We start from the raw sequence: 25,257 nt of genomic DNA on the forward strand, positions 1-25,257 counted from the left end.
TTGTTGCGAACCGAGCGGAGGTGTTCTGCAAAGCGATCCCCAAGCCGCAACACATCCCTCACACCCCGCCCCCGCCACAACCGCCCAAAGAAGATCCCCCTTGTTCTCACACACCACCCCACCAACCTCCGGATACAACGCATCATCCTCCGACACTTCCGCCATCTACAATCCGACCCCACCACCCAAGACATTTTTCCATCCCCACCCCTGTCTGCTTTCCGGAGAGGCCACTCTCTTCGTGACTCCCTTGTTCGCTCCACACTGCCCTCCAACCCCACCACACCCGGCACCTTCCCCTGCAACCGCAGGAAATGCTACACTTGTCCCCACACCTCCTCCCTCACTCCTATCCCAGGCCCCAAGATGTCATTCCACATTAAGCAGAGGTTCACCTGCACATCTGCCAATGTGGTATACTGCATCCACTGTACCCGGTGTGGCTTCCTCTACATTGGGGAAACCAAGCGGAGGCTTGGGGACCGCTTTGCAGAACACCTCCGCTCGGTTCGCAACAAACAACTGCACCTCCTAGTTGGAAACCATTTCCAGTCCCCCTCCCATTCTTTAGATCTCATGTCCATCATGGACCTCCTGCACTGCCACAATGATGCCACCCGAAGGTTGCAGGAACAGCAACTCATATTCCGCTTGGGAACCCTGCAGCCTAATGGTATCAATGTGGACTTCTCGAGCTTCAAAATCTCCCCTTCCCCCACCGCATCCCTAAACCAGCCCAGTTCGTCCCCTCCCCCCACGGCACCACACAACCAGCCCAGCTCTTCCCCTCCACCCACTGCATCCCAAAACCAGTCCAGCCTGTCTCTGCCTCCCTAACCTGTTCTTCCTCTCACCCATCCCTTCCTCCCACCCCAAGCCGCACCCCATCTCCTACCTACTAACCTCATCCCACCTCCTTGACCTGTCCGTCTTCCCTGGACTGACCTATCCCCTCCCTACCTCCCCACCTATACTCTCCTCTCCACCTATCTTCTTTTCTCTCCATCTTCGGTCTGCCTCCCCCTCTCTCCCTATTTATTCCAGAACCCTCTCCCCATTCCCCTCTCTGATGAAGGGCCTAGGCCCGAAACGTCAGCTTTTGTGCTCCTGAGATGCTGCTGGGCCTGCTGTGTTCATCCAGCCTCACATTTTATTATCTTGGAATCTCCAGCATCTGCAGTTCCCATTATCTCAGGACATTTATCAAATTTAGTCGTAAATTTCATGCAATTGCTCTTAGCTTCTCCACTTGTTGTGACATTGATGGGAGCAATGCACAGGGAATCAAGCCCCACTACTCGACGAACCATAGGAAAGGTGTAAATGAGACAGTAGGAACTGCCGATGCTGGAGAATCTGAGATAACAAGGTGTGGAGCTGGATGAACACAGCAGGCCAAGCAGCATCAGAGGAGCAGGAAAGCTGATGTTTCGGGTCTGGACCTTTCTTCGGAAATATTTTCTTTAATCACCAACATGGCCCATTTGCTTGATAATAAAATGTGAGGCTGGATGAACACAGCAGGCCAAGCAGCATCTCAGGAGCACAAAAGCTGACGTTTCGGGCCTAGACCCTTCATCAGAGAGGGGGATGGGGGGAGGGAACTGGAATAAATAGGGAAAGAGGGGGAGGCGGACCGAAGATGGAGAGTAAAGAAGATAGGTGGAGAGGGTGTAGGTGGGGAGGTAGGGAGGGGATAGGTCAGTCCAGGGAAGACGGACAGGTCAAGGAGGTGGGATGAGGTTAGTAGGTAGCTGGGGGTGCGGCTTGGGGTGGGAGGAAGGGATGGGTGAGAGGAAGAACCGGTTAGGGAGGCAGAGACAGGTTGGACTGGTTTTGGGATGCAGTGGGTCCCGCAGGCCCGACCAGGCCCCCTCCACCGACACTCTCATCCGCCTAGCGGAACTCGTCCTCACACTCAACAACTTCTCTTTTGACTCCTCCCACTTCCTACAGACTAAGGGGGTGGCCATGGGCACCCGCATGGGCCCCAGCTATGCCTGCCTCTTTGTAGGTTACGTGGAACAGTCCATCTTCCGCACCTACACAGGCCCCAAACCCCACCTCTTCCTCCGGTACATTGATGACTGTATCGGCGCCGCCTCTTGCTCCCCAGAGGAGCTCGAACAGTTCATCCACTTCACCAACACCTTCCACCCCAACCTTCAGTTCACCTGGGCCATCTCCAGCACATCCCTCACCTTCCTGGACCTCTCAGTCTCCATCTCAGGCAACCAGCTTGTAACTGATGTCCATTACAAGCCCACCGACTCCCACAGCTACCTAGAATACACCTCCTCCCACCCACCCTCCTGCAAAAATTCCATCCCCTATTCCCAATTCCTCCGCCTCCGCCGCATCTGCTCCCACGATAAGACATTCCACTCCCGCACATCCCAGATGTCCAAGTTCTTTAAGGACCGCAACTTCCCCCCCACGGTGATTGAGAACGCCCTTGACCGCGTCTCCCGCATTTCCCGCGACACATCCCTCACACCCCGCCCCCGCCACAACCGCCCCAAGAGGATCCCCCTCGTTCTCACACACCACCCTACCAACCTCCGGATACAACGCATTATCCTCCGACACTTCCGCCATTTACAATCCGACCCCACCACCCAAGACATTTTTCCATCCCCACCCCTGTCTGCTTTCCGGAGAGACCACTCTCTCCATGACTCCCTTGTTCGCTCCACACTGCCCTCCAACCCCACCACACCCGGCACCTTCCCCTGCAACCGCAGGAAATGCTACACTTGTCCCCACACCTCCTCCCTCACCCCCATCCCAGGCCCCAAGATGACATTCCACATTAAGCAGAGGTTCACCTGCACATCTGCCAATGTGGTATACTGCATCCACTATACCCGGTGCGGCTTTCTCTACATTGGGGAAACCAAGCGGAGGCTTGGGGACCGCTTTGCAGAACACCTCCGCTCAGTTCGCAACAAACAACTGCACCTCCCAGTCGCAAACCATTTCCACTCCCCCTCCCATTCTCTTGATGACATGTCCATCATGGGCCTCCTGCACTGCCACCATGATGCCACCCGAAGGTTGCAGGAACAGCAACTCATATTCCGCCTGGGAACCCTGCAGCCATATGGTATCAATGTGGACTTCACCAGTTTCAAAATCTCCCCTTCCCCCACTGCATCCCTCAACCAGCCCAGTTCATCCCCTCCCCCCACTGCACCACACAACCAGCCCAGCTCTTCCCCCCCACCCACTGCATCCCAAAACCAGTCCAACCTGTCTCTGCCTCCCTAACCGGTTCTTCCTCTCACCCATCCCTTCCTCCCACCCCAAGCCGCACCCCCAGCTACCTACTAACCTCATCCCACCTCCTTGACCTGTCCGTCTTCCCTGGACTGACCTATCCCCTCCCTACCTCCCCACCTACACCCTCTCCACCTATCTTCTTTACTCTCCATCTTCGGTCCGCCTCCCCCTCTTTCCCTATTTATTCCAGTTCCCTCCCCCCATCCCCCTCTCTGATGAAGGGTCTAGGCCCGAAACGTCAGCTTTTGTGCTCCTGAGATGCTGCTTGGCCTGCTGTGTTCATCCAGCCTCACATTTTATTATCTTGGAATCTCCAGCATCTGCAGTTCCCATTATCTCTGGCCCATTTGCTTCTTTTGTACCACTAACCAGAGTAAAAGCCTGTCCAGCAGGTCTCAGTAATTCATTCTAAATGGTCCATTTGCTATGAAAACAACGTGTTCCTACAATCGCCAGCAAAAGTGATTAACAACCAAGTTACTTTGCATAATTAAACTACATTTGCTTAATTCCAAACATACACGTTCACACAACAGACAAGGCAGCACAACTCTGCAGCGACGAAAACAAAAAACGCTGGAAATCACAGCAGGTGAGACAGAATCCATGGAGAGGCAGCAAGCTGATGTTTTGAGTCTAAATGACTCTTCATCAGAGCCATGAAGGAGAAAACAGAGTTAACGTTTCGGGTCCGGTGACCCTGAGGGAGTTCTGAGGAAGGGTCACCTGACCCAAAAAGTTAACTCTGTTTTCTCCGTCACAGATGCTGCCAGGCCTGTTGAGCTTTTCTAGCAATTTTGTTTTTCTTCCTGATTTAGAGCATCCGCGGTTCTTTTGGTCTTCATCAGAACTGACGTGAAGTCTGGAGGGGGCAGCACTTATGCGATAGTGTGGGGATGAAGTGCTGAGGGAGAAAGGGTGTTGATAGTTCAGCTTATATGATCAGAATGTGAGAATGGCAGAACACTGATGTACCCAACCGCCAGACTGGAAAGAACAGTTGGTCCCAGTGGGGGTGGGGGTGGGAAGCGGTGGGGGAAGGACCTGGTGACAGAAAGTGCAATAAGCCAAGCTAAAAGAAAGGGAAGAAATTGAAGTGAGTTCACAATCTGAAGATATTGAACTCAATATTACGTACAGAAGGCTGTAAAATGCATAGTTTGAGGATGAAAGATATTAGGAACTGCTGATGATGAAGAATCTGACATAACAAGGTGTAAAGCTGGATGAACACAGCAGCAAGCAGCATCAGAGGAGCAGGAAAGCTGACGTTTCGGGTCTGGACACCTCTTCAGAAGACCCTTTCTGAAGAAGGGCTCAGGCCCGAAGCATCAGCTTTCCTGCTTCTCTGTTGCTACTTGGCCTGCTGTGTTCATCCAACTTTACACCTCGTTATTTTGATTTGAAGATGAGATGTTGGTCCTCCAGTTTGCGCTGAGATTCACTGGTGCGTTGCAGCATGCCGAGGATGGACAAGTGAGCACACGAGCAGGATGCTGCGTTAAAATGACTGGCTATGGGAAGGTCGGGGTCAAGCGTACACATGAACTAGAGGTGCTCTGCAAAATGGTCACCCGGTCTGCATTTGGTTTCTCCAATGTACAGTAGGCTACATTGGGTGCAGTGATTGCAATAGACCAGATTGGAGGAAGTACAAGTGAAATGCTGCTTCACCTGGAAAGACTGCGAAAGCCCTTGGAATGTGAGAAGGGAAGAGGTGAATGAGTAAGTGTCACCTTCTGCAGCTATATGGGAAAGTGCCTTGGGAGACAGGGTTGGTGTTGGCAGTTCTCAAGGAATGGACAAGGGTGTCCTGAGCAAATGGCCCCTACAAAATGCAAAAAGTGGAGTGAGGGGAAGATGTGCACGGTGGTGGCGTTCTGCCGGAGTTGTCTGAAATGGCGGAGGATAATCCATTGAATGCATAAGCTGGTGGGATGAAAGGTGAGATCAAAGGGACCTGATCATGCTGTCGTGAATAATTGGAAGGAGCAAGGATGGAAGCACAGGTGATAGGTCAGATGTGGTTTAGGGCCCTGTCAACCACGGCTATGGAAGAAGGATGCCGTATCAGCAGCGCTGTTTTGGAAGATGGCATCATCCGAACAGATGTGATGTAGGCAAAGGAACTGGGAGAATGCGATGGAATCTCTAAATTATGCAGAGATGATGTGGTTTTCAAAAAAAAATCGGAAGGAGAATGACAACACCAGAGGACAAGAATTCAAATTCAAAAAACAGGACTTCTTCTCACAGTCCAATCGATTTCCTATTGATGAGATTGAGATTCCGACACCCTTGAAATGACAGTCAGTTAGAAATCCTGTTGTTTGACTTTAGAACATAGAACATAGAACAATACAGTGCAGAACAGGTCCTTCGGCCCTCGATGTTGCGCCGACCTGTGAACTAATCTAAGCCCATCCCCCTACACTATCCCATCATCATCCATATGCTTATCCAGGGACTGTTTAAATGTCCCTAATGTGGCTGAGTTAACTACATTGGCAGGCAGGGCGTTGCACACCCTTAACACTTGCTGAGTAAAGAACCTGCCTCTGACATCTGTCTTAAATCTATCACCCCTCAATTTGTAGCTATGCCCCCTTGTGTAAGCTGAAGTCATCAGCCTCAGAAAAAGACTCTCACTGTCCACCCTATCTAATCCACTGATCATCTTGTATGTCTCTATTAAATCCCCTCTTAGCCTCTTTCTCTCCAATGAGAACAGACCCAAGTCCCTCCGCCTTTCTTCATAGGGCCTGTGCTTCAGACCAGGCAACATCCTGGTAAATCTCCTCTGCACCTCTTCCAATGCTTCCACATCCTTCCTGCAATGGGGCGACCTGAACTGCACGCAATATTCCAAATGAGGCCGCGCTAGCGTTTTGTACAGTTGCAGCATGACATCACGGCTCAGGAACTCAATCCCTCTACCAATAAAACCTAACACACTGCATGCCTTCTTAACAGCACTATCAACCTGGGAGGTAACTTTCAGGGATCTATTACATGGACACCAAGATCCCTCTGCACATCCGCACTACGAAGAATCTTTCCATTGACCCAGTATTCTGCCTTCCTATTATTCCTCCCAAAGTGAATCACCTCGAAGGGCCGACAAGAGGGGAGGCCACACTGGATCTGGTACTAGGTAATGAGCCAGGCCAGGTGTTTGATTTAGTGGTAGGTGAGCACTTTGGAGAGAGTGACCGTAATTCGGTTATGTTTAGTTTAGCGATGGAAAGGGATAGGAACATGCCACAGGGCAAGAGTTATAGGTGGGGGATGGGCAATTATAATGCGATTAGGCAAGACTTAGGAGGCATAGAATGGGTTAGCAAAATGCAGGGGATGGGGACAATCGAAATGTGGAGCTGGTTTAAGGAACAGACATTGCCTGTCCTTGATAGGTATGTCCCTGTCAGGCAGGGAGGAAGCTATAAGGTAAGGGAACTGTGGTTTACTAAAGAAATTATATCTCTTGTTAAGCGGAAGAGGGAGGCTTATGTGACGATGAGACAAGATGGATCAGATGAGGCATTAGAGAGTTACAGATTAGCTAGGAAGGATTTAAAGAGAGATTTGAGAAGAACAAGGAGGGGACATCAGCAGACATTGGCAGGTAGAATAAAGGAGAACCCTAAAGCTTTCTATAGGTATGTGAGGAATAAGAGGATGACTAGGGTAGGAATAGGGCCAGTCAAAGACAGAAGTGGGAAGTTGTGTGTGGACCCTGTGGAGATCGGAGAGGTGCTAAATGATTATTTCTCATCTGTTTTCACGGAGGAACAGCAGAATATTGTAGAGGAAACTACTGAGTTACGGGCTACTAGAATTGAAAGGATAAAGGTTAGTAAGGAGGAGGTGTTATCAATTCTAGAAGGTGTGAAGGTAGATAAATCCCCTAGGCCAGATGGGATTTTTCCAAGGATTTTCTGGGAAGCTAGGGAGGAGGTGGCAGCGCCTTTGGCCTTGATCTTTGAGTCCTCATTGTCTACAGGTTTAGTACCAGAGGACTGGAGGATTGCAGATGTTGTGCCCTTGTCCAAGAAGGGCAGATGAGATGACGCAGGTAATTATAGACCTGTGAGCCTTATGTCTGTTGTAGGAAAAGTTTTGGAAAGGATTATAAGAGATAGGATTTATAGACATTTAGCAAGCAACAATTTGATTGGAGATAGTCAGCATGGATTCGTCAAGGGCAGGTCGTGCCTCACAAACCTCATACTGTAGAAATGTGATAAAGCCATGTCAATTGGTTTTCCTATTCACGAGATTAAGACATTCCAATTTGAATTAACATATTCATTTGTTTTCCCCTGAAAACTGACAAGTTCCAAATCCTGGTACAGTGCCTGCTTTGACTCTGCTGCATTTGAGAAAGTGTACCTGCTACCAATCCCATAACAATCCCAATTCTGGCTGGTGTAAAAGAGTTTGAGTGGCATCTAAAAATTCAAAAGAGTATTTGAGAATCAAGAAATACAAAAGGTGAGACCTGATGATATATTGAGAATATAAGAATTAAGTGCATCAAGTGGCTGAATTGCGAGATAGATTCTCGCCTGAATGTGCACCAATTAATTTTAAAAAGATCAACAACAGGTTTAAGGGTAATGAGGACTCCACTGATTTGGGGCTGTTGCGCTTGTAAGCCTATGTAAATGTCATGCCAAAAAAGGCAACCAGTCAGGGATAAATAACATAGCTGGAAAGGTTAGATGGCAGTGATTGAGTTTTGCTGCAGAGGAAAGGTTTGGACAGTTTACCCTCAGATTAAATGGGTTTGGTTGATGACAAATCAGATTATTCATGGTCTTCAGGAGTGAGATAACACGATCTAATCATTCTTTTTAATACGTTAAAGCGAAGACACAGAGTACCAAGCCACACTATCACGCATAAAGACCAGACCAAGGCCCTTCCATGTTACTACACCGAGAGGCTGGAACTTGTTTTAAACTCATTGACAAGTATGGCAAACTGAAATAAATAGGCTTTCATTTCACTCTGAGAAAATCAAATCTGAACTCGTGTAGGGTAATTTTACAAGTGCTATTAAAATAAAAAACTATCATTGTTGAGTGACTAATATCACAGCCTTAAGAATTTCTCAGGACTGTGTGCTCAGCGCCTAACCATTTTCAGCTGCTCTATCAGTGATAGTTCATCCATCATGAAGTGATGTGTTAAGATTGTTCCTCACTGTTCATTTGCCATTTCTCATATAATGAAATAGTACATGCTCGTGAGTTGGAGGCCATGGACTGCATCCTGATTTGAAGGGGGTGGGGAGCTGCTGATAAATGGCAAGTAGCATTCATATCACGTCATTGCCAAGCAATAATTGTGTACAATAAGACCATAAGACACAGGAGCAGAAATTAGGCCATTCAGCCCATTGAGTATGCCCTGCTATCCAATCATGGCCTATAAGTTTCTCAACCCCAGTCTCCTGCCTTCTCCCCGCTACCTTTGAACCCCTTGACAATCAAGAGTCTAGCTATTTCTATCTTAATTATACTCAATGATCTGGCCTCCACAGCCTTCTGTGGCAATGAATTCCACACAGTCTAGCCAGGGGAAGTGGTGGATGCAGGTACAATTGCAACATGTAAAAGGCAGCGACATGGGTATATGCATGGGAAGCATTTGAAGGAACATGGGTCAAATGCTGGCGAATGAGACTAGGTCAGACTGGAATGTCTGGTCAGCATAGATGAGTTGGACCAAAGGGTCTATTACCCTGTACCCTGTCATACGATTTTATGTACCATATTTTCAATTTTTACATTGGTTGCCAGGGAAAGCAAACTCCTAACTCCGGTTTTAATATCGATTCCTGAGCGGACCTGTGACTCACTTAAAGTCACCACACACTTTTGAGAAGTAACCGGAGTTTTAAGTGTGGACTTAACGCCTCCCGTTGCAGTTAATGCAGACTTCCTGCGCCCAAATTGAATGTTGCATTTTTTTTGCACCAATGACCAGGCATCAAAAGTATTTCATTGGCTCTAAAACACTTCGGATAAGCACAACGCCTTTTGGTCTTCGTGTGGGTTCAAACATGGAGTCGACGTCTTCATCCACCCCTCTGACACAAGCAAATATAGACAACACGCACGGTTAAAAATCACACTATGCCAGGTTATAGTCCAACAGGTTTATTTGAAAACACAAGCTTTCGAAGAAGGAACTAAGCTCCAAAATCTTGTGTCTCCAGATAAGCCTGTTGGGGTGTGTTTTTTTAACCTTAACGTAGCACAGCCGCCTCCATTTCACAACGCACAGGCGCAGTAACAGCTTACCAACATAGTCAATGCACACGCGCAGTCACGGGCTTGAAGCCGCGCCGCCGGGCAGGAGAGCGGACCGCACCTGTGCGCTGGTCGGTCTCAACGCGAGGGAGAGAAAGTGGGCGCCCAACGTCATCACGCAAATATCCTGCCGCCTTTCCCCCACAATCCCCAACGTACGCTCCGCCTTGGTGTGGGAACTGCGCGTACGCAGTAGTGAATTGAAGCCAAACCGACTGCCCGAGGGAACCTACTGCGCTTGCGTCGTGCCCGTACCGGGGTCGCGGTAGAAGCGCGCGGTTGAGTTACTTTGGCGCCAGTTGGAAAGCGGGAGCGGTTGGTGGGCAATTTTAAAGTCGTTCAGAACCGAAGCTGGAGGGAAGGATGGCGATTCGACTGTCGGAGGGAGCTATTTCGGTGCGTGTGGAGCGATTTTTACTTCAAAAAAAAAGTCCACTTTATCTTTCTTGGTCGCGTTATGTAACCGACTCGCTTGGCTTTATTCTTCATTAAATTTGTTCAAATTTGCAAGTTGGGTGGGAGAAAGCGGGGTGTGAGGATTGAAGTAGCATTGCGTCGTAATGAAACGCGTTGTGTTTCTTATCTTTGTGAATTGCTGCTACAAATGGGTATTTTGTGGTTGTAATGTGAAGCCTCAGCGCCGGGCCTTGGATGCGCAGTTAAAGGGAGTGAGTGAACTTTGAAGCGAAGGATAAAGTAAAGAACCGCGGGTGCTGGAGACCCGAAACAAACCAAACAAAAGGGAGAGCGCCGGAGAAACCCAGCAGGTCCGGAACGTAGAAAGTGCTGGAGAAACTCAGCAAGCATGTGAAGACCGAAATCGCATTTAACGGACATATTAGGAACTGCTGGCGCTGGAGAATCTGAGATAACAAGGTGTAGGAGCTGGATGAACACAGCAGGCCCAGCAGCATCAGAGGAGCAGGAAAACTGGTGTTTCGGGTCGAGAAAACGCTAGCTTTCCTGCTCCTGTGATGCTGCTGGGCCTGCTGTGTTCATCCAGCTCCTACACCTTCTTAAATCACATTTAACATCTCGGTTCCGGCGGCACACTGTCAGAAATTAGAATTTACATGGCTGATGCTACACTGTTTCAATCCAAGAAGGAAAGTTGTGAAGGTTTAAAGTGCAGTGGACCTACACTGTGTTAATCCCTTTGCTGAAAGCCCCTGGAATTCCTCTTGTTTCTTTTGAATGTGTTGTAAATTTCTAGTACTACTTCTCCAAACTGTTTAAAATTGTACTCAGCTTGTGTTTTTGTGCTGTCCGTTGTTTTTTAAGAATGTAGTTAAATGCCCTCAAGTGTGCCTGCTGGTCATAGATGTGGCAATGAACAATATTGATACTGAGCCATGGAAAGCGGTCTGAGTACAGATGACCCGCAGTTTGATCAAAGACACAGGCATCTGAAAGCATACATACATGTGTGCAAAGAGAGCAGGAGATACAGGCAGACGGACAATCTGTCATTGTGGATGAAGAAAATTACGCTCAGAAGCTAGTCTAAAATGCCTTGCCTGCTATGTGTTGAAATATTGAATTAACCCTCTGTCTCTCTTGCTCATTAGCTATTCCCTCAGTTCTTTGAGGACGTGGCATTTAAAAGATGAGCTTACATTTTAGTCAGTATTTCAGATTTTCACATGTTGGATAGGATTATTCTGTGATTGTTGACCCCCTTAAGACTGCCAAGGCTTTATTCCTGCGTAAGATCTGTTCCTTATTACCAATTCAAGAAAACATCAAGATAATGCAGCTGCTTTGTGCAGTAACTGTGCATTGTGTTTACCAACTTCAAGCTGTTTTGGCTTTCACAGTTTAAATTTAAAGTGACACTTAAAACTTTCATAGTTTTGTATGCATTGTGAAGAGATAAAGCAGTTTAACTACTTTTCTTCCTGGTGCTTTACAACATTCCTCTTCCGTTAACTTTTGTCATTTTCATTTTTAAAGACATCTAAGCAGTGTAGGTGATCATATATCTTTATGGTCTTTCACATGCTTCAACAGCATTGGATTCCACTAACCTGGAATGAGTGATAAAGAAGTGGCTTGTTGGAAGACAATTCCAGACCAGGCATCTGAATATTGGATAAAAATGTTATTTAGTTGAAAGCCCAAACCAGGCAGCATTTTGCTGTAAAACTCTGAAAATATACCTAATGCCATAGAATATTTTGGAACAATAACTGCAATTTTGAAATACTAATTTTAGACAATTGAGGCCTGATGCACTCTGCAGAATCTTTTCACAACTTGCTTGATTTGATGCTTGCCAGGAAGTCAGTCTAATGATGAGCGGTGTCCTCTGGGGCATTGATTAAGGTTCAGAATCTCATGCCAAAGTTGGTTGAGGCAGCTGTCATTTGTCCTACTTTATGCTGAATGTAATTATTGTTGAGTTTGGGAATCCACGTGCTTGTGAAAATAATACAGGCATTGCATTTTTAATGTGTGCTCACTCATGGGATGCTGCCAGTCCCTAGTTAGCCTTCTGAAGGAGATGGTGTGCTGTCTTCTTGAATCTCTGTAGTCCATGTGCTGAAGGTACAATCCTAATTCTGTTGGTATACTCCAATGCTGTTAAGGAGGGGCATCAGGATTTTCACTTAGTGACATTGAAAGGACTGCAAAATATTTGTAAGCCAGGATAATGTGGTTTGAAGAGGAAGCTGCAGTTATTTGTGAATTCTGTGCCATTCAAGTGGGCTGCTTTGTCCTAGATGATGATGAGGTCCTTGAGTGTTGGAGGTGCACTTGTGCAGGCATGTGGGATGTGTTTTGTCACACTCCTGATTTGTGCCTTAGATGTGGTGGGGAATCAAGGGGAAGTGCATACTGCAGGATTTCCAGCCTCTGACCAGTTCTTGTAGCCACAGAACATATATGGATAGTCCACTTCAATTTCTGATAACTACAAGAATGGTGATGAGTGGGGTTTTCAGTAGTGGTCATATGATTTGCCAAGGATCAATGATTTAGATTCTCTCTAGTGGAAAATAGTCATTGCCTTGCAGTTGTGATGCATGTGTGATTTGACATTTTAGCCCACACCCCCTCATCCAGTTTTTGGTACGTTTGGACATGGGCTGCTTTAGTTTCTGAGGAATTGTGAATGATGCTGAACATTGTGCAATCATCAGTGACCGTCCCCACTTCTAACCCTGTGGAGGGCAGATCTTTGAAGATAGCCGGACTGAAGACATTGCCCTAGTTTAGCGCACAGTGATGAGACTTGATTAATTCCTGCAGCATGAATTGTTTGATTTCACTGAGACATGCTGGGAACCAAACTGTGCTATTCCTAGAGTTATTACAAAAGTTAAAGCTGTTGTGAAAATATGAAAATTTTTCCAATTTAGCTGACATTTAGACCCATGCTAACAAAGTATGGCAGGTTTCTGAACTTAAGTGATTATGATGTGTTACAAATAAATCTAGCTCCAGGTAAACAATTATTAATCATTTTCAAAGAACTATTTGTTTGAACACTTTTAAAACTTCATTGCATACACATTCAGACAAAACAAAACATGGGTGTCACAGGTAGAGAGAAAAACTGGGAAGACAATTTAATGGCCCCAGTACACCAGGTTTGCTGAGATGATTCTTTTGGCATGTTAGGATTTGCTGCTGCTCGACCTTCTCCACGTACTTTCACTTGCAGGAGACACCTTATCACATTTACAATGTTGCTGATGTATTGGTTAAAAGATACAACTTTTAGTAACTGATGAAGGCAATGTTTTTCCAAATGTCAATTAGACCAATCACACAGCTGTCGGCAAGGATGACAGATTACCATTCACTAACCTAAACAGCTACTGTGGCAGCCAAATCTTCATTTATACACATTGAGTCCCAACTTTCCTGCACCTGGATTTGCCCCACTGCTTGAAGTGATAGCAATGTAGACACCACTTACAATGAGCAACCTGCTTTTAACAACTGCATCAATTTTTTCCGAAGTAAAACAGTTATTTTTCCATTTCAGTCCAGAATCATAACAAAATTAAAAATGGTAGTCTTTTAAATTCTGATAACATGTTTGTGGGAGGTGCTAATGATTGGACATGACATTCCTAACTGGAAATTAAATGCTCTTGGATGTGAATAATCGCATATTTTAGACTCGCTTTGAAACTTGAGATTCAAATACTTCAATGGAAAAGTGCATCTCGATTGTGATTCAAGCAACAATTTGTAATTCCCAGGTAATGGACAGTTCTTCAGCAATAACTCTTCAACTTTGTTTTCCAGTCAATAGTCCAAGGAGGAACCCCTTCACAACCACTTCTACAAGTTATTGTAAGTATCCTATTTTACATTCTAGGTTTCAGCCTTGTAATTAAGTCAACTGATTTGGCGTGACAGAGCATGTAAATGTCTATTTTAAATGTGTGCTAAATGTGATTTGCAGTCTGAGTACAGCTAGCTTTGCATAAAAACAGGTCTCAAGTAATAAATGTGCTCTACCTTGAAGTATTTTTCTTTGTGGGAATTATCTTTTTAAAATATTAAACGATCATGTTTGTTTTTTCATAATGGTGAGGCAATCCCGTCAAAATTTGCCACACCAAATCTGCTGTAAACAGGTTAGATGTATTTTTAATAAATTCTGTGTTTAAACAAAATTCTGATGTATTTGAGTGGTAACTTGTTGCAGTTTGATGCTGCAAATGTGTTTGTTGCAAATCAATACAGCACCTCTGGGTAATCTGATTTTAACTACTGAAAATGATTGCAAAAAAAAACAGAACTATTTGCAAATAAAAATGAGTTAAGGTTGCTTTGTTGTAATTTGTTTTATAAAGTACATTTGCAAGCTATTATAACAAGTCTGAGAGTAACTAAATGGGCCAGTTCAATTTGAAGAGCCATCTTGAAAGGCTTCAAAGGAGAACAGTTGGCAAAAAAAGTGATTAATACTTTCTGGGAGTGGAGCCACTTCTGTCTAGCACAGTGATTATTAAATAATTGTTAAAGCTACCCAGTTTTTTACTATCTTGCATCAGTTCTGTATAAATTATACCTTGAAAGCCAATGAAGTGTAGCTGTTCCACTCGAATGATTCAGTCTCGTATGTTCCAAGTTGGGGTCCAACATACATGTTGTGACTGCAGCATTAAATTGTGTAAGTTTAGATAACAAGCAGTATGGATTAATATGCAATTGGAACGGGCCCCTTCTGCTTACTGTCGTGCAAATCAATTGTAATATATAGTTGTTGTTTACAGCCAATATTGTTTCTGTCATATAAGCAATTTATCTTGATTCATATAGAGTATCCGACGCATTACAAATGGGCCCCCAAGGTATCGTGTTCTAATGAGTGATGGAATCCATACGCTGTCTTGTAAGTAATGCAGATCAGAATTTCTTTGCATCAGCTAACTGAAAATGATTTAATTGTTCAACCAATTCATTGAATTTTATGCAACATATTAGCATGCTAATAATGAATCCTAGAACTGCTTCTGCAATTTTAGACCGGAACTATGACCACTTGTGCTTTTCACAGGAAAAGAAAATGCGTCATAGACATAAGCTAGTAATTGAGTCATGACTGAAAGACTGGCAGACTTGCAGTGGAACAGGGTGGGGGAGAAGAAGCACACTGTTTACCAAAACTAAACAAGTTTAACTTGTGAGCATCAGGCATGAGCAGATTGAGTGTAAAATATAGGAGAATTTGTAAGTGGCAATTTTAACTTATTGTTTGAACTAAGTAGTTTTAAATTGGTGATGATTTTTAAACCAAGACTTCTCTCCCACTTGATCAACAGCTTAATGTTTGGCCAAGAGCAGCAGTTGGGTATTTAAGGAATGATCTAAAGTCATTAATGTGCATTTATGAATTGTTAATTGAAATCAGAATATTATTGGTCATGGAATCATAGAACTTTGCAGTACAGAAGGAGGCCACTTGGCCCAATGTGCCACTACCAGCTTCTGAAAAAGCTACCCAGCTAGTACCGTTCTCTAGCCCTCTAAATTCTTAACTTTCAAATATACATCCAGTTATGTTTTAAAATGTCCTATGGAATTCACCTCCACGTTCTCGCAGGCAGTGCATTTCAAATTCTAACAACTCTCTAAAGAGGATTTTCCTCATCTCGCTCCTAGCTCTTACTGACAGTCTTGCAATTACAAACAGCCTAGGCCTGAAACATCAGCTTTTGTGCTCCTAAGATCCTGCATGGCCTGCTGTGTTCATCTAGCTCCACACTTTGTTACCTTGCAATTACAAACCCTAGTTACTGACATACGATCTAGTGGGCACAAAATATCTTTCCTTACCCTGTCAAAATTGTTCATAATTTGAACACCTCAGTCAGTCAACTCTCAATCTTTATTCAATCTCATTCTCTTTGCAGAATACGTCCAATATCTCTAATCTTTCCTTGTATCTAAAATCCCTCTCCTGGTATTAGTCTTGTAAATTGCCTTTGAACTGACTGCACGGTTTTGACATCGATCACTAAATAAGGTGCCTAGAATTGCACACACTATTCCAAATGTTCTGAAGAATGGTCCAGGCCAGAAAAGTCAGTTTTCCCGCTCCTCTGATGCTCCCTGCCTGCTGTGTTCATCCAGCTCCACACCTTGTTATCTCAGACTCCAGCATTGGCAGTTCCTACTGTCTCTGGTCTGACCAATGACTTGTAGAATTGTAGCATTAATTCCTTACTTTAATACTCTGTGCCTTTATTTATAAACCCAAGGATCCTTCTTAACAATTGTTTCTGCTTGCTTGGCTGCATTCACATGGCCGTCTGATTCTTGGGTTGTTCTGTTGAGATTGTACTGTCTGTGTGTTTATTTTACCAAAATGTATTCCCTCGTATTTCACTGCACTGAAATTCATCTGCCAGCTGTCTGCCAATTTGACTAACTTGTCAAGGTTTACTCAGTGTCCTCCTCACAATCCACTGTTCTCCCTGGATTGGTGTTATCTGCACATTCAGACATTTTGTCCTCAACTCCATCTCAAAATCATTTATATAAATCAGAAAAAGTGAGCGTCCCAACACTGATCGCTGGGGAGCACCGCTTTCAACTCCTCTCCAATCTGAGAAATGCTCATTGTATATCTGTTTCCTATCCTTTGGCCAACTGCTAATCATGCTGCCAAGGACCCATCAGTCCCAAGCATTCTACCCAACCTCCCGTGTGACACTACTGAATACTTTATGATGATCCAAATGCACACCGACACTACTACTGTCATCCACTGCCTGTCTCCTCTTCAAAGAATCATAGAATCCCTATGGTGCAGATAGAGTCCATTTGGCCAAACGAGTCTGCATCTCCGAGTGCATCCTTGCAGGTAAACCTAGTCGGTATTTTTCTGATAAAACTTTACACTGATCGTTAGGTTGCACAGGAATTGAACATAAAGCATGGGTTTATTTGGTCATGGAATATAGGTGTCCAGATGTGTTAATACAAATAATATTAATTTAATATTAATGCAATTTGTCTTAACGTTCTGGTACCAGATAAAATGTTATAGAACATTACAGCACAGTACAGGCCCTTTGGCCCTCGATGTTGTGCCGACCTGTCATACCGATCTCAAGCCCATCTAACCTACACTATGCCATGTATGTCCATATGCTTATCCAATGATGACTTAAATGTACCTAAAGTTGGCGAATCTACTACTGTTGCAGGCAAAGCGTTCCATTCCCTTACTACTCTCTGCGTAAAGAAACTACCTCTGACATCGGTCCTATATCTTTCACCCCTCAATTTAAAGCTATGCCCCCTCGTGCTCGCCATCACCATCCTAGGAAAAAGGCTCTCCCTACCCACCCTATCTAACCCTCTGATTATTTTATATGTTTCAATTAAGTCACCTCTCAACCTTCTTCTCTCTAATGAAAACAGCCTCAAGTCCCTCAGCCTTTCCTTGTAAGACCTTCCTTCCACACCAGGCAACATCCTAGTAAATCTCCTTTTCTGTGTGTTTATTTTACCAAAATGTATTCCCTTGTATTTCACTGCACTGAAATTCATCTGCCAGCGGCCGCACCAGAGTTTTTTTGTATAGCTTTACCACAACCTCTTGGTTCCGGAACTCGATCCCTCTATTAATAAAAGCTAAAACACTGTGTGCCTTCTTAACAGCCCTGTCAACCTGGTGGCAACTTTCAAGGATCTGTGTACATGGACACCGAGATCTCCCTGCTCATCTACACTGCTAAGAATCTTACCATTAGCCCTGTACTTTGCCTTCTGGTTACTCCTACCAAAGTGCATCACCTCACACTTGTCTGCATTAAACTCCATTTGCGACCTCTCAGCCCAGCTCTGCAGCTTATCTATGTCTCTCTGCAACCTACAGCATCCTTCATCACTATCCACAACTCCACCGACCTTAGTGTCGTCTGCAAATTTACTAACCCATCCTTCTACGCCGTCATCCAGGTCATTTATAAAAATGACAAACAACAGTGGACCCAACACCGACCCTTGCGGTACACCACCAGTAACTGGTCTCCAGGATGAACATTTCCCATTAACTACCACCCTCTGTCTTCTTTCAGCAAGCCAATTTCGATCCAAACTGCTGTATCTCCCACAATCCCATTCCTCCGCATTTTGTACAATAGCTTACTGTGAGGAACCTTATCGAACGACTTGCTGAAATCCATATACACCACATCAACCATTTACTCTCATCACCTTCTCAAAGAACTCAATAAGGTTTGTGAGGCACGACCTTCCCTTCACAAAACCGTGCTGACTATCCCTAATCAATTTATTCTTTTCCAGATGATTATAAATCCTATCCCTTATAACCTTTTCCAACACTTTACCAACAACTGAGGTGAGGCTCACTGTTCTAAAATTACCAGGGTTGTCTCTACTCCACTTCTTGAACAGGGGAACCACATTTGCTATCCTCCAGTCGTCTGGCACTATTCCTGTAGACAATGACGAGTTAAAGATCAATGCCAAAGGCTCGGCAATCTCCTCCCTGGCTTCCCAGAGGATCCGAGGATAAATCCCATCCGGCCCAGGGGACTTATCTATCTTCACTTTCTGAAGGATTTCTAATACCTCTTCTGTGTGAACCTCAATCCCACCTAGTCTAGTAGCCTGTATCTCAGTATTCTCCTCGATAACATTGTTGTTTTCTAGAGTGAATACTGTTGAAAAATATTCATTTAGCACTTCCCCTATCTCATCGGACTCCACACACAACTTACCACGACTATCCTTGATTGGGCCTAATCTTACTTTCGTCATTCTTTTATTCCTTAAATACCTATAGAAAACCTTAGGGTTTACCCTGATCCTATCCGCCAACAACTTCTCATGTCTCCTCCTGGCTCTTCTGACCTCTCTCTTTAGGTCTTTCTGCTGAATATTATATTTCAACTGAACTCTCTTCCAATTACTGATCTAGCATTTTGGACTTTAAACTTGCCTGAAGACTTTCTTTTCTGATAGCTGACTGCTATCATTTCTATTGGAAAAGTCTCTCTTTTAATTTTGTTCTCTTCAGTTCAACAGAGTAAAAGGTTTTCCAACAAAATGTATTAATTTAACTGCTAAAGAAATCAAAACTTATCTGGAATATTAATTCTTTCATTTAGATATTTCTTAAAATAACTAAGAATAGATTTTGTTGTTACTTTGTAAAATAAATTAATAAAATTTCAAAATTCTCTGGATAAATTTCTTGATGTTAAAGGTTTACCAGTGAATTTGCACTCAGCAGAATCTGTGACAGGAGAGAAGCAAACTTAATGTTTCAGATCTGTGACCTTTCATCAGAAGTAGGAAAAGTTGAGCTGAAATAGCTTTTGGGTAACGGTTAGATGGCCAAGCACCAAGGAATGTTTATCACATAGTTTAAGGCAGGTGAAATTGAGTGACAGAAAACTTAGTCTACCTGGATGAAATGGAATGGAAATGGGGGATGTGGTGGTGACAAACGGAATATTTAACTTGAGCAGATATGTGACTTGCTGAAAGAAAAGAAATTACAGTGTGAGACAGGAACAGAAGGAGGCCATTAGGCCTATAAAGTCTGCTTCAGCATTCAGCGAGACTGAGACAGGTCTGATCCTCAATCTGCTTCTCTGTCTTATTCCCACAATTTTGATTCACTTCCTGATTTAAAGATTAGTATAACTTTTGGTCCCATTTGCTCGAAGTGCTATATCTAGTAGCCTCTTGAATACTTTCAGTGTTTTGGCATCAACTGCTTCCTGTGGTCATGAATTCCACAGGCTTTCCGCTTTTTAGGTGGAGAAATATCTCCTCATCTCCGTCCTAAATTGTTTACCCTGAATCCTCATACTATGATCCCTGGTTCTGGACACACCTACCATCAGGAACATCCTCCCTGCATCTACCCTGTACAGTCCTGTTAGAGTTTTGTAAGTCTCTTTGAGATTCTCCTCCATTTGTCTGAACTCCAGCAAAAACAATCTCAACATCCATGATCTCTTCTCATACATCAGACCCGTCTTCTCCAGAATCAGCCTGGTAAACCTTTGCTGCACTCGATACAAGACCATGAGACATAGGCTGAATGACATCTTTCTGCTCCTATCTAGTCTGCTCAGTCACTCAGTAAGACAGTGGCTGATTTGATAACATTCATTTTGACTTTTCCTCCCTTTTCGCCATGACCCTTGATTCCCTTACTGTTTAAAAATTTGTCTATCTCTTGAATGTACTTATAATGACTCAGCCTCTACAGTCCTCTGCTATATGGACTTTGACAGGTTCACTATCCTGTGAGTGAAGAAATTCCTCTGACTTAAATGGGGCATTCTTTTTTATGATGAGAATATGCCTCGACTTTCTGAAAAGGGGAATCTTCTTCTCCGGGCCTAACCAGTCAAGACCCCTGAGAATCTTTTATATTTCAATGAGGTCCTTTTGCATTTTATTTTGATGTCGTGATAAGAATTGAGCTACAAATAGGTGATAAACTGGATTTAACCTAAACTGCTTCTTATTTTAGCTTTCCTGCTTGCAACTCAGTTGAACTACATGGGAGATGAGGGTCTTATTGCAGTAAACTGTGTCTGCCAGATCAACCGGTTCATCTGTAATACAATGAAGGATGGAAGGTATGAAAATTATATTCATGCTTAAATTTAAAACAAAATCAGTAAAGTAAGGGCATCTTGCATTGGCTAGAGGAGGAAATTGGAGCATAAGTGGCAAATATACTTAATGTTTCATTCACTTGCTGTAAAGAGGAAAGGAGTAGCAAAGACAATGCATGTGGATCCATAATCAGTGATTAGAATTGATCAAAGAACTTGCAAGTACATAGCCTCTTGTTCTCTCGCAGTCCCAGGGCTCAGTGGTAACACAGTCACCACCAAATTACTTATTGGTTGTAATTTGGCTTGAAGTCCAACTTCAGAGACATGAAAGACACAAACTAGACTGACAATCCATTGCAGTTTGAGGGAGTTAATTGCTTATTGGAAGCACCATCTTTTGGCTGAAACAATTAACTTGAGCTGGATCTAGCCCCTCAGCTTGATCTGAAAGATTCAAAGTTATAATTCAAGGAAGAGCAGAAAAGTTCTCCCCAGTGCCCTCCTAGTACGTGTGTCTTAATCTGTGCACCAATAATGAACTGTTTCTCAGAATGCGGTAGGAGACTGTTTACCACATTGTGTATGCAACAGCTCTGCAAATGTGCAATTCATCTTGAGCCATCTACCCCCTCCTATGCACCCCCCCCCCCACACCCACAGTGGAAAAGTTTTTTGCTTGTCACTTTTGCTGATTAGTTTAAATCTCTGTCCATTTCTTCTTGCTCCATTTGTGCATGGGAATAATTTCTCTCTATCTACTTGATACAGACCTGCATAATTTTTAAAACTCTACCAAATTTTTTCTCAACCATTTGCTCCAAGGAAAACAGTCGCAAGCCCCTCTATTCTCTCTTTGTAACCAAGCTCCTTAGCCTTCAAGCCTTTCCTGCAAATCCTGCAAAGTTTACAGGTTAGGAGCAGGAGTATACTAGTTGGCTGTTTGAGCCTGCTAAGTCATTCAATAAAATGGTGGCTGACCTGATTGTGGCCTCAACTCCACGTTCCTGCCCACCTCTGGTAACCTTTAACTCCCTTGTAAATCAAGAATCTAACTACCTTCGCCTTGAAAATATTCAATCAATCTGTTCATTTTCTTCTTTTAGGAAGAGAATTCTAAAGACACTTTAAAAAAAAAAATTACTCCCTTCTGTGGTCCCTCCAGTCCTATTGCATCTTTTCTAATGTATGTTCATTATCTCTTGGATTTTGGGAGCTTGCTTTGTGTAAATTTTGAAGATTTAATTTTACAGATTCATAAATAATTGATTATGAAAGATACTGTAATGCAAACATTTCCTGAATAGTTAGTTCTTCAGGAAAAGAAAGTCAATTGACATAAGCAAGATCCCATGGGCACAAATAACCAGCTAGTCTGGTTGACATGAATATTCCTCAGCACTCCCTTGCTGCTGTTTTGTGGAACCTTAAGAATATTTTTTCAATCAAGTTGCACAGGCATAGAGCATCCTGGTTGAATGTCTCAAATGATGGCACTTCCTCGACAACACAGAACTGCAATGTCAACCTAAATTATTTGCACAAATTCTGTAACAGGCCTTGAAACCACTAAAGCAGATAATACTTAAGTAATGATTGGGTCTTTTCATAAGAGGTCAAAATGGTGCGGATTCTGTGCCGTTGGAATGGGTAGAGTGAGGTCCTACTGTTCACTTCCGAATTTCAACTTTAGATGTAATGCACAGTTGTCATTTGAAGAGTCAGTTTTGTAAAATAAAAAGTGGCCTCTGGGGATTTCGCGTATTTAATGTTTGAGATAAGATGCAGTGAGTGTTTTATAGCAGGTTTATCCAGATACTTGGATAAACACGTAAAGCTAGAGAATGTTTGAAAGCAATACATTAAAGTATTGATTTTTTTTTTTCTGGAAACAACCTTTCAGTTTGGATATTGCAAACTTCCTGAATGCATTTTCTGTTTTTTAGTTGGAGCTGGAAATAGTCTTGACTTAACTAGTATTAACAAAAAATAGTAACCTGTCACAGGTAACCACCATTCATGTGAACACACAGACACCTGGTAACGAAGACTGACCCATTTTGTCAGCAATCAGCACTGAAATTCCCTGGAATTGCTGGATTGGAGATTGGGCATGTTTGCCCTAGATTAACTTGCTTCAGGCTGCCTGCAACAGACGAACTTCCCATGGAAGAGTTGTTAGATGTAACAGGAATTAAATAGCCACAGCAAGAATGGCGTTGACTTTCTCTGTTCTGTGAAATATAAGTAAATTAGAATCTTACAATCTGTTTAGATTTGTACTGACATTTATTTGTGAGAGGGGGCACTCTAATCCACTGGTCCCAGTTAAAAATGCAGCTTTGTTGTCAGTTTTTTTTTTACCATGACTGAAATTATGAGCATGTTTCACTGTTGTTTGAAATATGATCTTCCATTTACAACCAGCTATATCTCAATATCTTTTGAAGAAATCCATACTTTGGGTAACACTTCCCAACTACATTATGATTAAATAGCTAGGAAAGCTTCTGCAGCATTTCTTCTTTGACAAAGGTGAGCCTCTTCCTTCAATCAGAGGACTACTGTTTTCCTGCGTTTTATGTATTTTGTTATTTGTGTGTAGGATGTGCCTTGAAGATGGTGGTGCACTGCCGCTTGCTTGAGTGTAGTGGCGCACTCGGTGCTGTTCAGATGGAAATTCTAGTATTTTGACCCAGCATTAATGAATAAATGACAATAAAGTTCCAAGCCAGCATGTTTGAGACTTGGATGCAAACTTTTGGTTGGTGGTGCACCTGTCTTCTTAGGTGGTAGACAGTGGGTATGGAAGTTGCTGTCAAAGGACCCTTGGTGAACTACTTCCTGGAGTGCTCCTTGTAGATGGTGTACACTGATGTGGTTGTACATTGGTGTCGAAGGGAGTGAATGTTGAGGATGATGAGGGAGTGCCAGTCAAGCGGAGTGTTGTGTTGTAGCTGATGTAGAGCTTCTTGAGTGTTGTTAAAATTGCTGCTAATGAGATCAATCCAGGCTTTGCGAGGTGAGCCAATATTTACTGCCCTTGAGAATATGGTGGTGAGCTGTTTGTTTGAACTGCTGCAGTCCATTTGGTGTAGGAAATCCCATAGTACTGTTCTAGAGAGAATTCTAAGATGATGAGTTCCTTTAAATAGAAACGTGATGGTGTTCTTTATCGAACTCACTCCTCCTTGAGAGTGGCCATGTGTTTGGAAGATGCTGTCTCGGGAGCTTGGTGTATTTCTGCACTGCATTTTGTAGATATACACTGTACTACTACTGACCATCTGTGAGGAAATGATTGTCACTGAATGTCTAAGGCACAGCCTTCGAATTAGAGGGGGTAAATTTAAAAAGGAAATGAGGAGACATGTCTTCAGCCAGAAAGTGGTGGGCTTGTGGAATTCATTGCCGTGGAGTGCAGTGGAGGCCGGAACGTTGGATGCCTTCATGGCAGAGATCGACAAATTCTTGATCTCACAAGGAATCAAGGGCAATGGGGAGAGTGCAGGGAAGTGGAGTTGAAATGCCCATCAGCCATGATTTAAATGGCGGAGTGCATTCGATAGGCCGAATGGCCTTACTTCCACTCCTATGTCTTATGGTCTTATGGATGTTGTGTGAACTACTCAGTCCTGGATCGTGTCAAACTTGTGTTGTTGGAGCTTCGTTCATCCAGCGACGTAGGCAGTATTTCATTGCACTAGTTGTGTGTTGTAGAAAAGGGGGTGGGGTGGAAAAGGTGTTGCTTGCTGCAGGATTCATTTTGCACCACAGTATTGATGTAATTGGTCTAATTCTGTTAATGGTCAGTGGTAACCACCAGCATGGTAATAGAGGGGGATTCAGCAGTGATAATACCGTTTACTTTAAAAATGGGGTGTGGTTAGATTCTGTCTTTGGAGATGATCATTGCCTGGCACTTGGATGGTGTGCATGTTATTTGTCATTTGTTATCTCAAGCCTGGAGATTGTTGAGGTTTTGCTGCATTTGAACAGGAGCTGCTTTGTTGACAGTGTGAATGGTGCTGAACATTCAGCAACCATAGACGATCACGCCCTGCTTCTAATGATGGGATGGTGTGATCTTGTAATGCAGAAATGTAAGAAATGTTTAGATTGAAGGAACCACCATCATGCAGACAAGTACTGCTTTTACCTTGGAAATTGTTTAAGCTTTATAGCAATTTGGTTTTCCCACTGCAGTGATGAAGTTGACAGTGCCCCTTGCTAGTTATCTTGTACAGTGCAAGCCAGCAAATTTTTACTGGATCTGAGATCAGTTTGAAACAAGAGAAAATTGTAATTTCCTTTCTCTTTTTGGCGGACGCAACCCATTTTATAAACAGTACTTAATCCAGTGTGCCCTGTAAAGATTAGCTCTACATTGTTTATTTGATACTGCACACCTCTATTTATTGGTTCAACAATCTCTCTCCATTTGTTCGATGTATGCTCAATTTGATCACACACCATGCTTGTGTACATCATGTGACAATGTTAAGCAAAGCCTGGTGAATTTTTTTGATTCTTCATTAGTGTTTCACATTGTGTACTTACAAGAGCAGATATGTAGA

General features: G+C 43.6%; 1 protein-coding gene and 1 long non-coding RNA gene across 2 annotated transcripts in view; one reads left to right on the forward strand and one right to left on the reverse strand.

Moving 5' to 3' along the window:
• The window catches only part of LOC125464764 (uncharacterized), a 40,097-nt gene extending 30,397 nt beyond the window's left edge, over positions 1–9,700 (reverse strand). Inside the window, exon 1 of the long non-coding RNA XR_007250074.2 lies at positions 9,594–9,700. This is a non-coding gene — a long non-coding RNA (uncharacterized LOC125464764). The remainder of the gene's footprint in view (positions 1–9,593) is intronic.
• Positions 9,701–9,837: 137 nt separating this feature from the next.
• Positions 9,838–25,257, forward strand: part of rpa1 (replication protein A1) — a 71,176-nt gene continuing 55,756 nt past the window's right edge. Inside the window, exons 1-4 of the mRNA XM_048557352.2 lie at positions 9,838–9,998; positions 13,863–13,910; positions 14,886–14,958; positions 20,593–20,701. Of these exons, the coding sequence (XP_048413309.1) occupies positions 9,966–9,998; positions 13,863–13,910; positions 14,886–14,958; positions 20,593–20,701 (263 nt within the window). The 5' untranslated portion in view covers positions 9,838–9,965. The remainder of the gene's footprint in view (positions 9,999–13,862; positions 13,911–14,885; positions 14,959–20,592; positions 20,702–25,257) is intronic.

This window comes from Stegostoma tigrinum, chromosome 27 (assembly GCF_030684315.1).
Source record: "Stegostoma tigrinum isolate sSteTig4 chromosome 27, sSteTig4.hap1, whole genome shotgun sequence".
In the NCBI taxonomy this organism is placed as follows: Eukaryota; Metazoa; Chordata; class Chondrichthyes; order Orectolobiformes; family Stegostomatidae; genus Stegostoma; species Stegostoma tigrinum.